This window comes from Seriola lalandi, unplaced genomic scaffold, assembly GCF_002814215.2.
Source record: "Seriola lalandi dorsalis isolate HSWRI2012SDOR001 ecotype SW California unplaced genomic scaffold, Sedor1 jcf7180002054748, whole genome shotgun sequence".
NCBI lineage: Eukaryota > Metazoa > Chordata > Actinopteri > Carangiformes > Carangidae > Seriola > Seriola lalandi.
The window spans coordinates 5,150,002-5,170,400 of NW_019525301.1; the positions used below are offsets into that span (position 1 = coordinate 5,150,002).

General features: G+C 41.0%; 1 protein-coding gene across 1 annotated transcript in view; it reads right to left on the reverse strand.

The window, feature by feature from the left end:
- The window catches only part of cadpsa (Ca2+-dependent activator protein for secretion a), a 208,567-nt gene extending 188,824 nt beyond the window's left edge, over nt 1–19,743 (reverse strand). The window contains exon 1 of the mRNA XM_023424816.2: nt 18,923–19,743. Within this exon, the coding sequence (XP_023280584.1) occupies nt 18,923–19,273 (351 nt within the window). The 5' untranslated portion in view covers nt 19,274–19,743. The remainder of the gene's footprint in view (nt 1–18,922) is intronic.
- Between the last annotated feature and the right edge of the window lie 656 nt (nt 19,744–20,399).

Genomic DNA, 20,399 nt, shown 5'->3' on the forward strand with positions numbered 1-20,399 from the left:
TTTTTTTTTTTTTTTTTTTTTTTTTTTTTTGTTTAATTCTTTCCATAGTTTAGATTCCTAGTCCTTTTGGTTTTTCCTCTTTAAGAGTAATTTTTTGTTTGTTAATTCTTTCCATAGATTAGATTCATAGTCCTTCGGTTTTTCCTCCATTCGGAGCGTTTTGTGTTTATCGATTTTTGTTTCTTTTGATTAGAGTTTTTTTCCTCCTCCTGGGGTGTTTTTGTTTCTCAGGATTCAGAGTTTAGTGTCTAGTTTTTATAGCCATTTGTTTGTCACTCTGTCTGAGGTCTCCGGTGAATTCAATAAAAGCCTTTTTGTTATTCAAAATCTCTGCATCGGAGTCCTGCTTTGAGTCTTGGCCTGACATAATCACAGCAAAAGACTGAAAAAAATTCTTAAAGAAAGATATTGTGTCTCTTCTACCTTTCTCTCTGAGTGATCATGTTACAGTAAATCACAGCTCAGTCTTTGTCTTTCATTTATGTGTTTGGTGATTTTGTCAGACAAAGTCACTGTTATAAAATCAAGATTTGACCAGAGGCAGACTAAATTCACAGTCTTCAGTCCACATAAAAATTTTCAGATGAGACTATATCAGAGCATTTTATACTAAAAGAAAAAAGAAACCCACCTCATTTGTCTAAATCAGACTGTTGAAGCCTCCTGATTTATTTTGCAGAGAACAAGGATTGTGGATTTTGTTGCCCATCACTGACTTTGAAACAGCTTTAGGAAGAAACCTCTTTGTGGCCAGTATGAACAGAAGAAATCCCTCTCAGTGCTCAAATGGAAATGTGAGTGTTGGACTAAAATTGACCTGAAAACATGTGAGCCTATCCTTAAAGGATAGAATTTGAAAGAATGGGAGCCTTAGGGGGAGATCCAGGAGGCTCACGTATCTGACGAGGATGAGGGTCTAACACAGACCACATCCTGTACATTTAAAATCCCGTCTGGAACTACATGAGTTAAATTACCAGAGACCACAGGGAATATTTTATCCCTAACCTCCCCAATATTTTCAGTCTCAAAATTAAAAACCAGTTGCTGCACTAGTTCACTTTAGTTCTTATCAACCGGAGAAATGCGGTTGTAAGGATATCACCTGCAGATTTAAAGACACTGAAGCCTTTATTTCATCATGTCTGGATCACTGCAAATACCCGTCTGACTCAGAAAGCTTAGGCAGCTTCAGACAGAAACTCTCTGTTTTGTCACAATTTAAAGACGCATGACAAAACCAATATGTAGTAGGTGTTGAGGTCCTCTATCAGAGTGGACAACAGGAAGTGATGCTTTGATGCTATCAGACTGGCTTCTCAATGTTGCTGTCAGTTCATGTTGATATCATATATAAGTTATTTGGGAAAATTTATCCCGACACCAAATGTCTCTCCACTGATATCACCTGCAGGCAACATATGGTACATCTGTTAAAGTTGGTGATTAAAAGAGAACTCCGCCCTCTTTTCCACTTCCCCTGCCTGTTGCTGGTTTCAAACCCCCATTGCTACGGAAACAACAACAACGCCACAGCTGCAGTCACATAGTCAACATTTTTTGGAGATGTTTTCTATGTAGGGAATCAGTGACCTCCAAACGTGCAAATGTTGCCCCCAAAACAAGTTCCCCTCTGACACTATTTTGCAGGATGGACGTAGCCTCTGTGACATCACCAGGTTTCTGAAGAGCGGTTTTGAAGCTCAGAGTGAGCTGTTCCACCATCAGCATCTTGGCAGTGCCTGACTCCGCCCCTAACTCCCAGCTAATCCAAAAAAGGTAAAAGAGGTGCATATTTGTGGTAAGCATAGGCTCACCCACCTGTCACACAAAGTGGTCTCAATTCTCCATAACTTTAAGCCTTAACACAATGTAAACAGCTGAGTTATATAAACAGTTGTCACGAAGGAGGAAATTAGCTCTAGAGACCAAAACTGTGTTTTTGTACCAGGCTGTAAACATGTTTATTTCTGCTGTAAAGTTGGACATTTAAACACTATGTTCAAATTCAAATCCAAATAAGCTTTATTGGCATGACAGATCAGAAACCTATATTGCCAAAGCACTACAGAAAAATATAAACATTGACAGATTGATTAATGATTATACAATAATATGGGATTGTACTGTTGGAGCCAGACTCTAGTGGTCATTAGAGGAACTACAGTTTTTGGTTCTTCAGTGTTGGCTTCAGTTTCAGCGGTTGAGGCTTGGTGCTGTAACAGCCCTGGGAAGATATGTCTGGCTGTGACAATGCAACTGGCCTTGGTTGTTATGCTAGCAGCAGCTCATTTGTCCTGGACTACAGAGGTCTGGGCAGTTCTCTCCTTTATAACTTCACACCCTTTTCAAACTTGTAGTCGTCAGACTGAAACCAATGCTGACTCAAGTGACATCACTCAAGGATATTAATCAGACTTCATACGGCTCCCTCTGGAGACACTAACGGCTCCACACAACTTTGTTCACACATTTAATATAAGATCTGTTAACTTCCACTGTAAGGCCTGGTTCTGTCTGAAAACTGACAGAACCAGAATGAGAAGCGAAGGAGGATAAGGTGCTGGAAACAGGAGCGGATTCATCACAGTCTCTATTGTGGTGCAGAAAACAAGCAAACAGATGGCCTGATTGTGTTACTGCATGGAGAGTCTCACCTGGGTGCACTAATCCCCCACGGCCTGATTAGGAGAGAGAAGCGACATAAATAAAAAGGAGAGAACAAGAGAGCATTAAACTACAGATCATTAGATGTCCAATTAAGAACTCGTATAAGTCCTCTGATTACTGAGAGAAAAATAGGTGGTGTGAAGTGTGTGATGTCAGAAGTCCCATTTTAATATGAAATGTTCATAATGTGGAGAAAATACCCTAAAATATTCTGAAAATTGCCTATGGACACAAAATATTGTTTTAGGCTGTTTAAAATACAATTTACAATCATTTAGAAAACGCTCACTTTTCTTTCTAGATCTTTAATTTTTTTATTTTGTGTAAATGTGTCTGCAGGACACAGCAATAAGGCTCATCTTTAGTCTAGTCATGCTCTTATATAATTGGTAGAGTAAAGACACTGAGCAGAGCTGGAGGTAGTTTATCAACAGTGAAGCAGAGTCTCATGGGGCCATGTTTAATTAAGGAGATGTTTTCATCAGACACAACGTCAGATAGGCAGCATCAACACAGACACCCACGAGTGATCACTATCACTGATCATTGATGCACTATCACTGTATGAACCTACAGACTCTATACAAAGCAATAGTCCTCATGTCGCATGTGGGTCAGCTACTGTTAAACTTAGATCTACGCCTGAGAATGTCTCCCTGCCGGCAGAAGCACGTTCGGACACAAGTGGATGAGTGGACAGGTGGTGTGTGTGTGTGTGTGTGTGTGTGTGTGAATGAGAGAGAGTGTGTGTGTGGTGAAAAAAAGCTCTATGTGCAGTCTTTTTTTAAATTCAAGGGCTCACTGTTTCAATTAGTTTGAATTGTGTTGGTTATTTTTTTAAATGTCACGTATCATAACAAAGTGTCTGAATACTTATGTCAATGTGATGTTTCAGTATTTCCTTTTTAATAAATTCTGAAATTCAGTTTTAAATTTGTCATAATTGAGAACTGAGTAAAGACTGATGAGAGGAATAATTTTTAGAATCAGAATACAACATGTAGATACAACAGAAAGACTTACAGTAAATGAAAGATAAATGTTTTAAACCAGTGGAACCAATTAAGTCCAAATATTTGCTGTAGCTGTTAGTCACAGTCAGACAGGGCTGACCCGGCTCCTGCTGCTGGTTCTCTGATCAGCTCCCTCCAGATCACAGGACAGAAGAACGAGTGCTGAATATCAGCATCGAGCCAACATGTTGTATTTCAGCAGGATTATCCATCTGCAGTTTAAAGTTGTTCATCTCTCTGCTGACACAGACACAGATACAAAGATATGGGCCAAAGCTCTCACAGTGGCTGAAAATGGATCTTGATAAGAAACAGAATTAGAAATGATCAGTAGCTGGTGAACAGCTGACATGGTCCTGACTTGGTCCTGGTCTTTCTTGACAGGGACGACGTGTCTGAGACACAAGCAAGATGTGGATCATTTAAAACTCATAATCACTTCTGATTTCATGTGGTATCTGAGGGTTTTTCAACATTTACACATCACCTCCTGTTTTAACTGGTTCATGTCAGTAATTGTAAGAATTCTGATATTCAGGTTTTGGTGGTTGGCTGTTGAAAACATTTTACTTCAAATCATTGTTCTCAGCAATAATAACTCACCTAAATAATGACAGAGATTTAGGAACACAGGGACACAAGAATTTTTACATGAATCTGGATAATAATTTTCCATTCCAAATAACACACACCGTTCCCCAGGTCTTAGCAATTAATTTGGCAAGTACGGTTATTCAATTAATCAGTTTTAAATCCCTCTCCAACTGCACCACTGACTGCACCCTGATTAGCATCAATTATATCACTATAACCCTGCAAAGACACTACAGTTATGCTCTGGGGCAAACAATGTGTCTTCTTCATGTTTATCATGTCTTTATGTGCAGGCAAGAAACCAGGGTTCAACCTAGTCTGACTCTCTTTGGGTGACCCGCTCAGAACAGTGGCCAGTCTGGATGACTGGCATCAAAGCCGGTTATCAATTAATTCAATTAACTCTGTGTTTCAGGTCCAGATAAGACTGACAAGCAGAGCCATGTATGAAGTTCAACACATGTATGAAATGAGATGTTCAACGAGATGAAGTATTTACAATATAATACATAACTACAACTGAATAAGACTCTGTAGAAGCACAAGAAATCATTTCAGAATATTAAACTAAGGCTGTGAATAACTGCATCTTTAGTATGGAGTGAGTATTTTTTTTACTTTTTTGTGAGATGATGAAAAACATATTATGAATATGTGAAACAAACAAAAAAGTTCAACACAATCGCAATGCAGGTTTGTTTTCACAGGTGAGGCAGAGAGGAGAGGAGAGAGGATGTTTGGGTAAATATTCCATTTAAAATCGTGGGAAATATTAATGTGTGCAGGAAATTTTTCTTATAGAACAGAGGGTTTAAATTTAATTTGCCATTGTCATCACATCAAGTGTCGTAACTCATGTTGTCTGAGCTGCAGTGATGGTACACTGTCAATCCTGCAGAAAAAGAAAGACACTGCAAATTGAAAGTGTATACTCGTCATTATGTAGTCGTATAGTGTGAGAAACTCTCCCTCTGTTTGTCAGACGCTCTGTTTTAAAACCAGAGCGAACACATGTAAGAGCTGGAACAGCAATACAACTGATGTATGAGTAAATTACATACATACATACATGCATGTGCGTGTGTGTATATATGTGTATATATACACATACGTATGTATGTATGTATATATATATGTGTATGTATATATGTATATATATATATATATATATACAAATCGACGGATCTCAACTGATCTATAAAAATATCTATTGCTCTTTATTATATTGGCAGATTCTGATTTGATCCTCTGACGTTAACCTGCTCCAGATCAACTTAGCTGTGCAATATAGGTTACCATGGTGAGGTTAAAAGAGACTGTCCTCCTGCAAGAAATGAGCACATAGGTCATCTGGGCCGCAGGTTATTATAGTTATTTTTTGTTGCTAGGCGACATCTAGTGGTCACAGTAATCTTGACAGGTGACGTAGTATAAAGAGAGACAAAGTCCACGCCAGGAGGAGGTTGTGGTGGAAGGATGAATGTGACACAGGAGAGCCGTGTTTGATTCCCATGTGAAACCAGAAGTTTACGTGGTTTCCATTATCTATGACCGTTCGACAAAGTTAACCACATTGTTATTTCTGTAACCATGACAACAAAGATCGTCAAATGTTGATCAAGTACATATTTTAACCCAAATCACTATCTTTTCCTAAACCTAACCGAGTCATGACCTTTATTACAGTAACCATGGCGACGAGGTTGGTAAGCCACTCTCAGTACAGTCTGCATCGTTAATATAACTGTTACTGGTGCCCCTCCTCCCTGGCTGCGTGGACCAAGCGATGGGATTGGTTGGCGCTGAGGGGAGGAGTCTCCAGTTCTGCAGCCACCTTCCCCATTAGCACGGCTGACGGTACCTGCCAGTCCATAGCTGCAGCCATTCTGAAAAAGGAAGAGTTTAAAGTCCCGGCCAGTCATTCGGGGCAGCAGAATCAGAGATACAGCTCGCCACCGTACCTCTTGCTGTCCTTAACATTTTGTGAATATTGTGAATTCATTTGTGAGGTGCTTTTATTGATTGTTGGGGACTGAGACTAGACTAGAGACTCAGTATGAGTCATTTGCATCAGTAAGAGTCATTTGCATCTCAAGCAAAGAAGAAACACTATAGTTCAGGTCATTAGGAACTTAGAGCAGACAGGTTCTTTTGTTTCATTTAGTTTAGAAATTGATTTTGGCAGCTCTTGTAAAGGTAGAGTCTTTTTTGTTTTATTCTGTTTTTGATTTAAGCAGCACCTGTTCCCCTCTTTTAGTTACTCTCTCTCCTTCGTTGTACCTTTGTTTACTTATTTACCCTCCTGGCTACTTAATCATTTTGTATTACCACTGCCAAGTGGTTTTCCAGGGGCTTTTTCCTGGGCTTTTTCCTGGGCTCCCCAAACAGCAAACTGGGCTGTAACAGTAACTATGACAACCAAAGTCTAGTACACCTGCCACCATAGGGGCCTTATTTCAGGAGACACTCCCATGGGTGGTATCAGAGGGTTGTTGGTTGTTCAAGTTGGAGTGGTTGAGTAAAGAGTGTGTGATACAAGAAACCTCAAGTAACCTCAGTAACCCAAGAGTTAAGCCCGAAGACAACCTGTATAACCCACCGATCGCTTCATGGTACAGGCCTCAGGTTACACAGGTCATCAGACAATTAGTTGACTGTAAATCTGTGTCTACCTGCAGCAGGCCTGTAAAACTGTAAAAAATTACTTCATGTGTCACAAAAGAAACAATCCGGTTGGCATTTGGCTCTGTAAATTCATTCTTCAAAAAGAGGGATGAGTTCAAAATAAAATCATATGCAGTCAATTGATAATTGCTTTTAAAGGTCACAGAAAGAGCACAATTTATCAAGACAAATGAGTTAAGTTAAGTTAATTTTCAACCATGAAATTTGAACTGGCTCCATCTGGTTAAACTCATTCGGAAGTTTAAAGTTGCCTTATGTTTCTGTCTTGTTCAGTGTCACAGCTTTCATCAACCTCATTTCCAAACGCAGCAGCCAGCTGTTTTCTTTTTCTCACATCTTTTTATTTTACATTAATCACTGTACAATAACGATCACCAGTGGGTGAACGATGGGTGAGCATCCCTCATTCCTTTCCTCCACCCTCACGCACCCAGGAAAACTAAAACATAAAAAATGAGAAGAAGAAAGAAGGCAGCTGTTTTCAATGAAATGAGAATCTGAAGTCTACCTGGTGAACACAGTGGAGCATTTAGCAGCTAAAGAGTCACATATTCCCCCCAGGAGGTGGTGGAGACCAAAACAGAGCTAAAAGAAAGGAAACACTGGACACAAACACTACATCAGAGGTGGCTCTGTGTCTGCTAGATGTTTAAAATGTGCTAAAACAGTCACCATAACAACTTCATTAGGGAGATGTCAGTGTTAACACAACACTTAAGATTATTTCCTTCTTCAGATCAGCTCCACCTGAAACAATGTTTCAAGACCTTAAAAGTCTTCACAAAAAGGTCTGAATGTTACAGAAACCTCTCGAACAGGGAACAGCCATGCCTTTATCTCTTTTCAGCCCACAGCATCTCGAGTCCAGCGCAGTACCACCCACCTCCCAGCTGACTGGAAAATGTGTGCGAGAGTGTGAACTAAACACAAAATGTCAGATTAGACTTCCATTTTCTGTCTCCTCCTGCTTCATGTCCTCCCGTAACACACAGACTGATCCTGACACTGTGTCTGAACCGTGATGCTGATGTGTTTTTGAATGGCTCTCATTCAAGAGCCTTCTCAGTGTTTGTCTCTGCTCTCACAGCAGCCGTTCGAACTGAAAATGAAAATGTTTTTCCCTTCTGAAATCAGCATGAGTCAATTTCCTTCCTTGTTAGTGACGAATGATGTTAAATGTTTGTATGACCATTGCTACCTGAAAAGTAAAGGGCAGAGTAACTTTAAGATCTTAACACACTACTACAGCGCACATTTTTCATGTGACTATATATTTTGTTGAACGTCCCATAAATAAACACTTTCTTGCAAAAAAGCAACCTTTAGTTTTTTTTCAATTGGCTCTGACATTTCATCCACAAGAAGAACACATTCAACCAAGGTCGGTAGGTAGGTCCTTGAAACTGCAGCAGCTGAGGCTAAAGTCTAAAAAAAACATGGCAGAGTCTCTTAGTCATTTAATGTCTCAAACCCAGCTCTGTTCGGGCAACGGAAATGATAAAGACAACAACTTTAAACACAGAGTCTGAAAAAATAGGAGCTCACCAATAGGTTTACAGCCCATTTTTCCAGATAATTAAAAGTTTAATTTTGCATGCTTGTGCAGCGACCAGCAGCAGGTGGAGGCTGTGATGGTAGTTTTATGTTGTTTTATTGTTGTTTTTCATCAAGTTTATTGTGTTATAAGCCATAAGTGTTCTCCTGTAACTGGCCTTATGTACTGACATGTTGAGCGGGAACGTTTTTAAACGTGCAAAGTAACTATAGATCTCTTCATTTTCTTCTATATATAGACATATATAGATTCTCTTCTCTCATAACTCTACCCTCTTGTATCCTTTCCAATGCTCAGTCCCTTCGAAATGAACTGCAGCTGAAGTTATTGCCACAAATTCAGACATGTCTGCATTCTGACTGAGACTTGTCTGTCAGATGGAGATAGATAGATAGATAGAGAAGAAAGGATTCTGGGATTCAACAGATTTTGCACGTCCAGTTCGGCTGGATAGAGACGCTGCAACTACAGGCAAGTCACTGAGCGGGGAGGTTTACCTCTATGTTAGTGAACGCTGATGTAAACCTGGTATTCTTAGAGAGATGTTTTGTACTGCTGACCTTGAGCAGCTCTCAGTTTAATTACATCCCTCACTCTTGTGTCCAAGCCTGTGAATGTATCCACCAAGTAGCACAGAGACTTCTAACTACTGTATATCCCCTACAGCCCGTAACATTGTTCTTGATGATATGAACCACTGCACAGACAGAAAATCTGAGAATCCAGTACGCTACATGTCCAACCAGACACTATAAGATTCTGGATTTGTGTGATGATACAGATAAAAGCATAAGAAGTCCATCCCCATCCTGCCCCTGCTCACCTCATTCCTGTATACAGCCCTGCTCGGAAAAGAGTTAAACATTGATGAATTGACTGTTGTTATTAGCTGGATGTGTTGTGAAAGTGTTCTCTCCACATGTTTACGCACATTTGCAATCGTCTTTGTGCCAGTAACATCCTCATCGGACCACTGCCCTCCTGTCTGAGTGAATGCTGCTAAAACAAGATTAACCCTTCTCTCAAACAGCAGATCTGTGACGGTAAAGCCTCTGTCTGCCATCACTTCCTCGCCGGGACAAAGGAACTCCAGGAGGCACTCTGGAGTGATGAACCCATTGCTACATCTGCCTCCATAACAATCCCACAGAGTACAGCTGAGATATTAATGGCTGTATGACTCGCCTCTGGAGTCAGGTTTGTGTGGTTTCTGCAGGGTGGGCTCAGTGCAGTCAATGATGCAGGTGGTGTTGGGGAACTTCTCCCAGAGGCACCGAGGCGTCATTTCCCAGATTGACTCCCATGGAACCATGGAATCCTCATTTGTTCCTCTATTGTAATTAGGAGAGGATCCTGCTCACTGTCCCCTGGGACACAGCAACACATTCTGCAAGGTCACCCACCTGCATGGTCATCAACATTTGATCCATGATGTGCATCTGAAAGTTTTGCTGCAGGTATTTGATGTGATCAGAGAAGCCAGTGATGGAACAGTGTGTGTACAACACAGACTCTTTAGCACCACATTGTGTTCCTCTGTCTCAGACACACTTCCCACTGACTGTCAGCACCTGGTCAACCTCTGCATCACAGTGCCTGTCATCTGCCAAACATAAGGCCATGTAAAACCACAATCAGTTTAACAGACAACATAAAGCATACGGAGGGACCCTTGGCTTTAGAATGACCTGCCGGAGAGGTAGAATCAAAGTCACTTCTTAAAACCCATTTTTATAGACTTGATTTTATGTGATGTTGTATTTGTATCATTTTTATTGTTTCGTTTTTTTTTTTTGTTTTACTGTATCTATAGTTTTTATTTATACTTGAGAACAATGTTTGTCTTTTGTCTTTAACTTCTCATTTCTGTCCTGCTTTCATCTGGTCTTACTATCTGGCTTCCTGTTGTTATATTGTTGTTATATTTCCTCCTGAGCCACTTGGCTGTTATTTCTTTTGCTTTGCTGTCTAAACTCTTCGTTAACTTTGTTTTTAAAGGTGCTATATAAATGAGTTATTACTACCCGGTAGAGCACGAACCACATGGGTTTAGTCCTAACGGCAGCAGCCATGGGTTCAAGTCTGACCCGCACCCCTTTTCTGCATGTCATCCCTCTCTCTCTCCCTGACTTCCCTGTCTCTCTCTCACAGTGACTATCACAGTAAAAGCAAAAATGCCCAAAAAAGTAACTTAAAAAATAAAAATAAAAAAAACCTTATTATATTATTATATATTATATATTATATACCAGGACTATTCACAAGTTCGTTAACCCACCAAGCTGATATAACTTTTTTCTTTTAAGAGCAACTTCTGCAGTATTAGTTATTCAAATAATTATTTTACATATATTGGTCCTAAATTTTACAAATGTCCTGTGTTCGCAGTGATGAGCAACATACATGGGACATGGGAAGATAAACTTATAGACAGAGGAGGATGGATGAGCTTTATGTGAGAGCATATATTAAGTGTCATCAGGGACACCAACTAAGACTAGTGACGAGAGTTCACATCAACTGCCGATCCCTTGAGAGACGTTGCGTTGGTGTTTTCATTGAGGCTTCATAGCACAGCTAAGAACAAACAGGCGTTGCTTCAGTGGTTTCTTCGGGTTTAAAATTTAAACCACAGTCAAATGGATTCCTCATTCTTCGGAGGGGGATAAAGATCATAGGGTGCCTAGCACCCACATTCAGCTCTCTCCGTTGGAGATATTTACTGTAGGAAGCAAGAAAAAGCTGCTGTAGTATTTACAACTGAAAAACATTTAAAAAGCTGCTTCTGCTTTGGCACAGCAGGGTCCCCGTCACTGCAGAGGGCTGGCACAAACAAAAATACAGTCATTAAAAAAGTTTTACTTTTGCTTGAAGTTTGAAGTTTGAAGCGACGTCTGAATGGAAACATTATTAATTGGAATGTATCTATCAGTTGTGTTTCTGTGGTTTTGCTGAAACAACTGTTACTTTTACACAATGAAAATGAAGTGAACATGCTATAGCAGAAATAATCTGATCAAAATTGTACTTTAAAATTTAAAATAAATTAAAATTACAGATGGATTCCGACAAAATGGGCCTCATTCACCAATGTCTTCTGAAGGTTTAAGGCCATCTTCCCTGAAAGACCCCTTTCTTCTGATTGGCAGAACATCTGGAAGCCTCACGAGCACCGCCTCATCCTCTTACCAGTGTGGAGGTTCTGAGGGCAAACTGGAAAACTACTCAGTAACACAGCTGATTGGAAATGGCAACTTTTCAAATCCATCCATATGTGTTCAAGCCCAAATCTGATCTGGAATATAAGAGGGGACAGTACGAACACCTGACGTCATAGATGTCTTGGAAATGATCATGGACGACCCTTTCTCGTCTTAACGCACTTTCATTATTTATTCTGTGAACAAAAGGTGCTGCCATCGTTGTTTTTCCTCTTGGTTGATCAATATTTTTCCCATTATTATTACCATGGATACCAGTTTGACTTTCCAACTTACACCTGCCACATACTAGATGTAAAAGTTACACCCAGGTATAACTCATACAGGGCTTCAGTCTAAATGCACTCATCATAACTTTTAAGTTGTTTGTAACTTTCAGTTCTAAGTCGGACATACATCCCTGCTGTCACCAAATGACTGACCTTCATGAAGCTCACAACAATATCTATAAGTCACTTGTGCTACAGTGGTGCAAAACCATGCACTATGCCTAGCTCTTTTCCAGTGCAATGAGAGCTAATAGTGCACATGACTGTGATAGACAGCTGAGGTGAGAAAGTTTCTCATTGTGTGAGTTATTATCAAATTTGTAAAGACTTTCCAGGATCTTTTTTGTTTCATCACAGTGGCAGCAGTGGGCTTCCATACACACACTGTACTCAAGTTTGCACATTTTGTTCTTACCTCAGAATAATAAGAAAACATGAGTGAATGTTAGAGTCTTCATTAAAACTGCGTTAAGTGGGTTTTAAGAAGAAATTTCTTCTTAAGAGCAGTTTGTAGGAAGTATCAAAAGTAAAGTAAAAGCACTTGCTCTGCAGAATTGGTACATTTTGGGTGTTTTATTATATATTTTATGTTACTGGATTATTAATATTGATGCATTAACATGTAAGGAGCATTTTAATGCTGTAGCTCCTTGAAGTGGAGCTTGTTTAACTTAATTTATACAGTATTAGGGGTGGTGTATGTGACGAGCTTACTTTGACATATGATCTACTTTTCAGATGAATCATACAGATCACCTCACGCAAGAGTTTCTATATTTAGATAATTTAAAAGTTCAGTCTCTGTTAAACAGCAGGCCCGCTAACTGTAGCTCCACATAAAGCAGTTCTCCACTGATGATGAGCAGAACAAGAACCTGCAGGCAGGGCGGGATGAGCTGGGGCAGACTGAACTTTCAAAACAGAACACTTCCATATAGCACCTATAGTCCATATGAACTAAACAAAAAGTGTGATTGTGACATCATTTGGAAACACCATTGTGGGTGAAGAATAGCAGCGGGCGTTTCTAACATTCAAAAGAAGCACCAATACCGCGGACAGATACGAATCACAACTCCAGTCAAGTCACCAGTCAGGACTTTCAAAATAAAACCAGCACTGAAACAGAATGCAGATCGTGATTCTGATCGTGGATCGTGATGCTTCCCAAAAAGATTGTCTTATGATCTTTTTTTTTAAGTTAGTTTTTGGGCATTATTGCCTATACTGTTGAGTAGTTTAAGTTCACTGCACTTCATGTTGGAACATGTCATTTCAATTCAGATTCTCTCATTTCATATTGCTGTTTTTATGAGACTAGATTGTGGGCAGATGTCGTCAACAAACATGCTCGTAAACACAGTCAGTTAATGGGCCGTTCTACACATCATACATGAGGACATGAGGAGAGCTCCTCAGTAGTGTCTTTCATCATGCACTCCCCAGGGGAGGGAGGAAGGGGTCTCGTGGGGACAATGAGGTGGATATAGTGTAAAATGATGACACCAAAATAACATGTTGACACCCTCAGAAAACAACAGGAGCTTTAGTGAGAACAGTCTTTACCTGACAATATCCACTGTACAACCCTGGCACTGTTTACCCCACTTCAACTGGCTGAGCTGGGTGTTTAAATGTGCTGTACATTCATTCACATACAAGATACAGTACATACAATACAGTACCTGCTAAGTGTTTGAGTTGAGTGCAGTGGGTTGTCTTATTATTATTTTTATTATTATCATTCAGCGTAAAGGTTGACTTTACATTACCATTGTACTGGCTCTGTGAAGCTGGGTAAGACTTCCCACTACCTGTTTACATTTTGTAATGTAGTATTACTACCAGACACTAGCTTGGACTCACTAGGACGAGCAAGGCTACAGCATATTCATGCAAAACAACAAAAAGATATGTTTTGAGTAAGAGGTGTACCTACCACTGTACCTATGATTGATTATTGATTATAGTTCACTGCCTTTTCACCCAGTGATAGAACTACTGTAAAACTAAATGTGTGCATTGCGTATGACTGGGCTATATTGTGCTTTTATTCGTTCTCTACAATAACAAGTACAAGTACAGTAAAGGAAGTTTTGCCTCATCTCATTACTAAATAATAAGCCTACAGCCCTGCAGTCGCCACAGTTATGTTCTTTCATTCACTGTGGTGATTGTGGTGAGCTGAAGGTTTGTTGTGGAAATGACTTATCTAGATGTGTCTTACTGAACAGGAACAACAGCAGCCAAACGTGAAAGTTTTGTTTTTAATTTACAGTCTTTCCCCTTGTAACGCCTTCATGAACTATGAATTCTCCATAACTGCATGAAAGTACTCAACGCAATATCACACAACATAGCCTAACTGTTTTTGTTGTTATAAATACTAGTTGAGGACAGGTTTGCTCTACTGTTACTCTCATATGAAAAATTATCAGAACACTGTTCCCTCCACTGCTCCGAATCTGCCCATTTCTTAGACATGAAGAAGAGCAGGAACAACATAACCACCCATGACTGTGCGTCAACCTCTGATGGAGACAAAGCAGTGTGATCACAGACGGGCACAGAGACGCTGGTATCAGTCTTCATGACTGCTGCCTGTTCTCTCCAAGTCAAGCTGACATCTCAGTTTGTGTGATTTCTACCAGCAGCTCACTCACTGAACCAGCTCTCTGTGGTATGTTCCGGCTTTCGAAAGCACCGCTTCACTGCATGCTGGTAGACATTACAGAACATTATGCAAACAAGTCCACTGTGAAAGCCGTGGTGGATGAGGATGGATTATAACCAGTCAGTGAATACATCCATATATACTAAAATTAACACTTCATAGTTAGCCATCTCTTCTTATCATTAATATGTTCATTTGCTTGTCAAGACGAGTACCACTCTCTGTTTGTTGGAGCTGCAGACAGAAGCTGATTACCTTCGCCCAGGTTAGCTTAGTTAAGCTTAGCATAAAGACTGGAAGCAGGGAGAAACAGCTAGCTTGGCTCTGTCCAAAGTTCAAGAATACACCAACACATGCACCTGTAAAACTAAACCAATTAAAACACTGTAGCTCTCCACCAGAGATGTGAGAATGACAGACAGTGGGTTTACGGGGAGTTACACGCTGGAAGTATTTCTTGGCAAACAGCAGCCAGTCGTAGTGACTTCCTGAAGTCCTGGCAGGTTGCCTGGCAAATTCACAGTGATGTGAAGACTCTAGTCAGTCACTGATAAAAGTGTGGACACAGCGCGGTCAGTCTGCCTTCCTGCTACTTTGATACAGCAGCAGTTACAGTAACACACAAATCCCCTTCGTTCGAAAAGAGACGTCTGTAAAACCTCCAACTGTCAATCATTATTCTTCTTCTTCATTATTTTTTTTGACATTTTCACCTTCATTTGTTGGAGAGGCAGAGAGGAAACACAGGGAGAGACTGGGCTGCCCTGGTTTCCCGGCTACTCAGGAACTGCAGGGAAGAGGAGGAGAGCTTCCAATACACTGAGCCTCACCTCCATTACAGCAAATAAACTACTTTCATTCCATGTATCATTATTGCTAAAGGAGACAGAGGAATAACTAAACATAAGACACACACAGCAGAGAGAGCAGGAGAGAGAGAGAGAAGTCAGTCGGTAACGAGGCTTTGTACTAACGACTATGACCAACTCTACATAACAAACAGAGGGAGTTAGACATAAAGACCTGCCTCTAATAAAAGTCTGTGACGTTCTGGAGTTGAAGTAAATAAAGAATAAACTATTGTGGATCCAGACGTGTGTGTGTGTATGAGAGAGACTGAATAAGAAAGATAATCTGTCTCTGGCCCCTGTCGTTCATCTGGTGGAGCACGAGACATTTGGGCTTAGTTCTTGTCCCGGTGGCCGGTTTTGAGTCTGGCCTGTGGCCCTTAGCTGCATGTCATCCTCTCTCCCTTTCTCTCTCTCTCTTGCTCGCTCTCTCTCACTCTCTCTCTCCCTCTCTCTCTCTCTGTCTCTCTCTCACTCTCACTAACTTAATAAAAAGAAAGCTATTGTGTCTCTTCTACCTTTCTCTCTGAGTGATCATGTTACAGTAAATCCAGCTGAAATCCCAGCTCAGTCTTTGTCTTTCATTTACGTGTTTGGTGATGGAGGATTTGAGCAGAGGCAGTCCAGGCATATACTAGGTTTTCACCTATAGTCTTTTTATACAATGAAGGAAGGACCAGGCAGAGCCAAGGGGAAAAAAGTAACGCACATGTGAAGGGACAATGTGCACAACAAGGAAGCAAACCAGGCTGCAAGAAAATGTTTTTTGATACATGTATCAGATGAGCAATTTTCATTTTATGTCATGTTAAACTCTATTCAAACCTTTGTCAGGGGTCTACATGAATGGGTCAACACATACCAGCTGACCCTCCTTAACAACACTCCTCCTGACCAGGACTGGGCGTCAGTTGGACTCCACTCAGCTTTGGTGAACTGACATTTAAAACCAAGAATGGAAATTAATTAAATGATTACAATGTTTATACAGTAAGTAGAACACAGAGAAAGAGAGAGAGAAGGCGAGCAGGAGAGAGAGAGAGAGAGAGAGAGAGAGAGAGAGAGAGAGAAAGAGAAAGAAATATAGAGAGCACACTGTCGATGAAGAGAGAGTAAGAAACTGAAACCTACATTTCAACAGCTGTTTGATGTAATTCAGTGTAATTCTGTGGTTACTCAGTAAGTGTATGGAAGAACACAGCAGACTGGTGTCTCTAACCAGACATACAGCTCTCTCTTGTGAATCGGTCCAACACATGTTAAACAAACACATGTCAGCTGTGTGAGGGGGATACTGGAGTCCAGTTTCCACGTCTCATAAGGTCTGATGTTGCAGCTCCTTCGTTATCTACAAAACAGGTTAAATTCCATATAAATGTGTGTTGACTGTCTCCTCTTGCTAAATGTGTGGAGATAATAATCAGGCTCTTTGAGGTTAAATGAGGGTCATTACGCAGGATCAGAAGTGCCTGTGTAGTGTTTTCAACATCATTATAAATCTGTGGTTTAATATAATCTGATATAATTACTGAAAAAAATTAACATGGAGGAGAAAGTAGTACATTTCTTTTCTAGTAAATATTAGTGCTGGTGTTTTTCTCTACATGTTGAAGCAAACAGATTTTGTTACTTGCTTCTCATAAAGTAATAACAATCATTAACATGAATTACAATACTGTGATTAGAACCACTGAAAGCTTTAGAACAGGAGGGCGTGATGGTGGCTGTGTGTCTGTCTACTTGTTATGATGTTTTTCTTGCACTTAGTGACCAAAAACTGATGGATCCCAATTTCAAGCCCACCTGCAGCCCTGCTGCAGGGCTCCTCACACTGGCACATGCACACGCTTCATGCACGCACGCAACACAAGCAACACAAGCAACACAAGCAACACAGCCTTTGGCTATTCTTAGCAGGAGGAACTAAACTATTAGCAATATTCAACTTTAAGTGGTCATCCATCATATGCTTTCATGGTAAATCTACCAACACAACCAACCACTACAACACATGTAGATGTTACAGTTAGCAGCCTGTTACCTGTCCAGGAGAAGAAGAACAGGCTCTCTCTCTCTCTCTCTCTCTCTCTCTCTCTCTCTCTCTCTCTCTCTCTCTCTCTCTCTGATATTGACACATGTCCATCTGAAGAGATGTGTTTTTTAGAACCACCAATAGGAACGCTCTGTTGTTAGTAGAGCTCCAGAGAGAAGCCAGAGAGAGGAGATGTAAACTACACTGAGATGGTTTTTGGTTCTTAAAACCACCATACACCTTCTTATAGATCAACACTTAAAATACAACACTGGAGAAGAGGAAAGTGAAGGACTGCAGCTGCTCCTGCTAACATGTTACTTTCACTCTGCAACTGGTGTAGACAAAGTGTAAACTCTAGCTTTTTCCTAGAACATAACATACAAACTAGTTAATTTCATATATACTAAACATCAACCTGCCTGCAGCTCCGGTACAGACCACTAGGGGTCTGCAGATGAGTTGAGAAACATTATTACAACAAAGTCAGAGTGTATCTTTAAAACATAATGTCAGACAGCACAACCACAACTATACATCCGTCTAAAATATCCCTGTAAAGCCATGTTCACATTTCCTCAAGAGGAACACATCATTACTGATGAACTGTTGAAGAGCATTACTCCCAGACACAAGATGTCACTCTGGAGAGAGGTGTAGAGAGGCTGTTTCTCACGTGCAGGAGATTGTTCTAATGAGAGCTCAGCTTGAGACTGAGCAGGAGGAGGGAACAGCAATGATGCTTCTGTGCCCAGAGGCAATTCACATATGCAAGAGCTACTACAATGGGTGGGAACAACATGAATCCACATTCTCTCTCTCTCTCCCTCATCTTTCAGCCTGTTCCTTTTGTTTAGTTTGGATTAACACGTTTCACTGCTTCTGAAACCTTTTTAACAATTTAAGGCACAACTCAGCTCTGTCATGACCGGTGATGTTGAATTAAAGGACAATAAATGTTATTTTCAGTCAAAAGGCATTCACTCATGTGGAGTTGCTGCCTTCCCTCTGGTAGAGGCTTAATGTGCGGTGTAATTATCATCTCAGACTGCGCATCCTCCATCACGGTCGATGTTCCACCTTTTCGAATAAAAGTATTAAGGTGTGGATGATCTCCATGTGGTGTGCTATAAATGTGGAGAAGATTTGTCTCAGATCTCAGACTGTGAGGTTGAGTAAACTGAAATATATTTTTCATTCTTGAATATTCCACCATAAGGCATCCAGCGACATGGTGCGACTACGGAAGCAACAGTTGGTGTCATGTATCTTGGAGAAGCGTTGTAGAAGTGAGAGATGTGTTTAAATGACAGTGTTGGGTTTAGCTTTGGGGTGTTTCTGCTTGTCCACACCGATCTTACCTTCTGCTGCCTCCTTGCCATATCAGTAGGTTGCTTTGCGTTGAACGGATAGGCGATGCAGCGCATCACAAACACATACAGCTGGAGTCTCTTTTTCCTCTCCTCCTCCTCCCTCTGCATCTTCTCCAGGTCCTCCTTCTCCTTGTCGCTGCCCACCGACGGGCTGGGGCTGGAGGGTCGGCCACCGCCGCTCCCGCGGCCCCGGGGCTGAAGCCCTCCGCCACCGTGGCCGTCGGCGGCTCGGCCCGGTGACAGTCGCGCTCCTCCGAGGCTCTTCGGGGCCGCCACCTCTTTGCGTTCCACCTCCAATATCTCATCCCCTTCCTCCTCGCTGGAAGACGGGTCCAACATGCTGCTGAGGCTGCTGAGATGGAGACTACACCTGCTGCAAAAGTAAAACTGCCAAAGTAGAAAAAAACAGATGCGGATCAGCCTCAGAGAGAAGCACAGAGAGAGAGATCCAACTGAAGCCGCTGAGAAGACGCACAACCGGACTGATGAGCGGCTCAGACTGTTGCTTCTCAGGAAGAAAAACTGTCGTCAGTCACGTTAACCAGCAGGAGAAACCAAACTCTTGATATCTAATTGCGTGATTTCCAAGCCTTTCAACTCTGCCAGTCAGTAGGACACAGGAGGGATTTATCATGAGAGAGGATATAAAGGGGGAGGGGTCGCAGGGAGAGAAAACAGGACCAAACGTTGATGTGTTGATGCTCTGCTGCCGGGGGGAGGAAGAGGCAGGGCCCGGAGCTGACCACTGTGCTGAAACCCGATCCCCGGCTGCTCTGGGATCAGTTTGATCAGGCTGCGAGCACAATAGATGAACGGCCACCTGATGATCCAGCTGAGTCAAAAGAGGACAGGTTCAGTCAGTACCAACCGGAATCAAAGGGGTTGGCTTTCACAATAAAAGCTTCGACTGATTTAAAAAATAAATAATGGAATGGTGAAGATCTATTGACTACTGATGTCTTCACCTGATTCAGCCTTACCCTGAACAGCCATCAGTTTTTTTCCCCAGCGTGTGTACATCAAATTATTTAAAAAAAATTTTACAAAATAATAACCTCTATATTATTGAATAATAATAACAGTTTAAAAAGCTGTTCCTTGTACCGATACGTTCCTTGGGACTTGGATCCCTCCAAAAAAGGTAAAAACGACAGTTATAGGGAGATTAAACATTTATCCTAGTCACCTGTAATTATAAATATTACAATATTCATGCCTGGATCTTGTACTGCGATTTCAGACATCCCTAAAGTGGACCGTCCTAAACCTTTCTTTCTAAACCGACATTAGCTTCACATCTCTCTGTCTACCTCACTCCCATTAGTCTCTCATGCCCTAAAGTCTCTACTCCCATGCATCACACAAGCTAGTTGAGTACTGTAAGTAAATGTAAATAGCAGTAGCTAACTATCTGGCGTGTTTCATACACTTTAAACTCTTACTTTTAGAATTTCTGAATAATGCA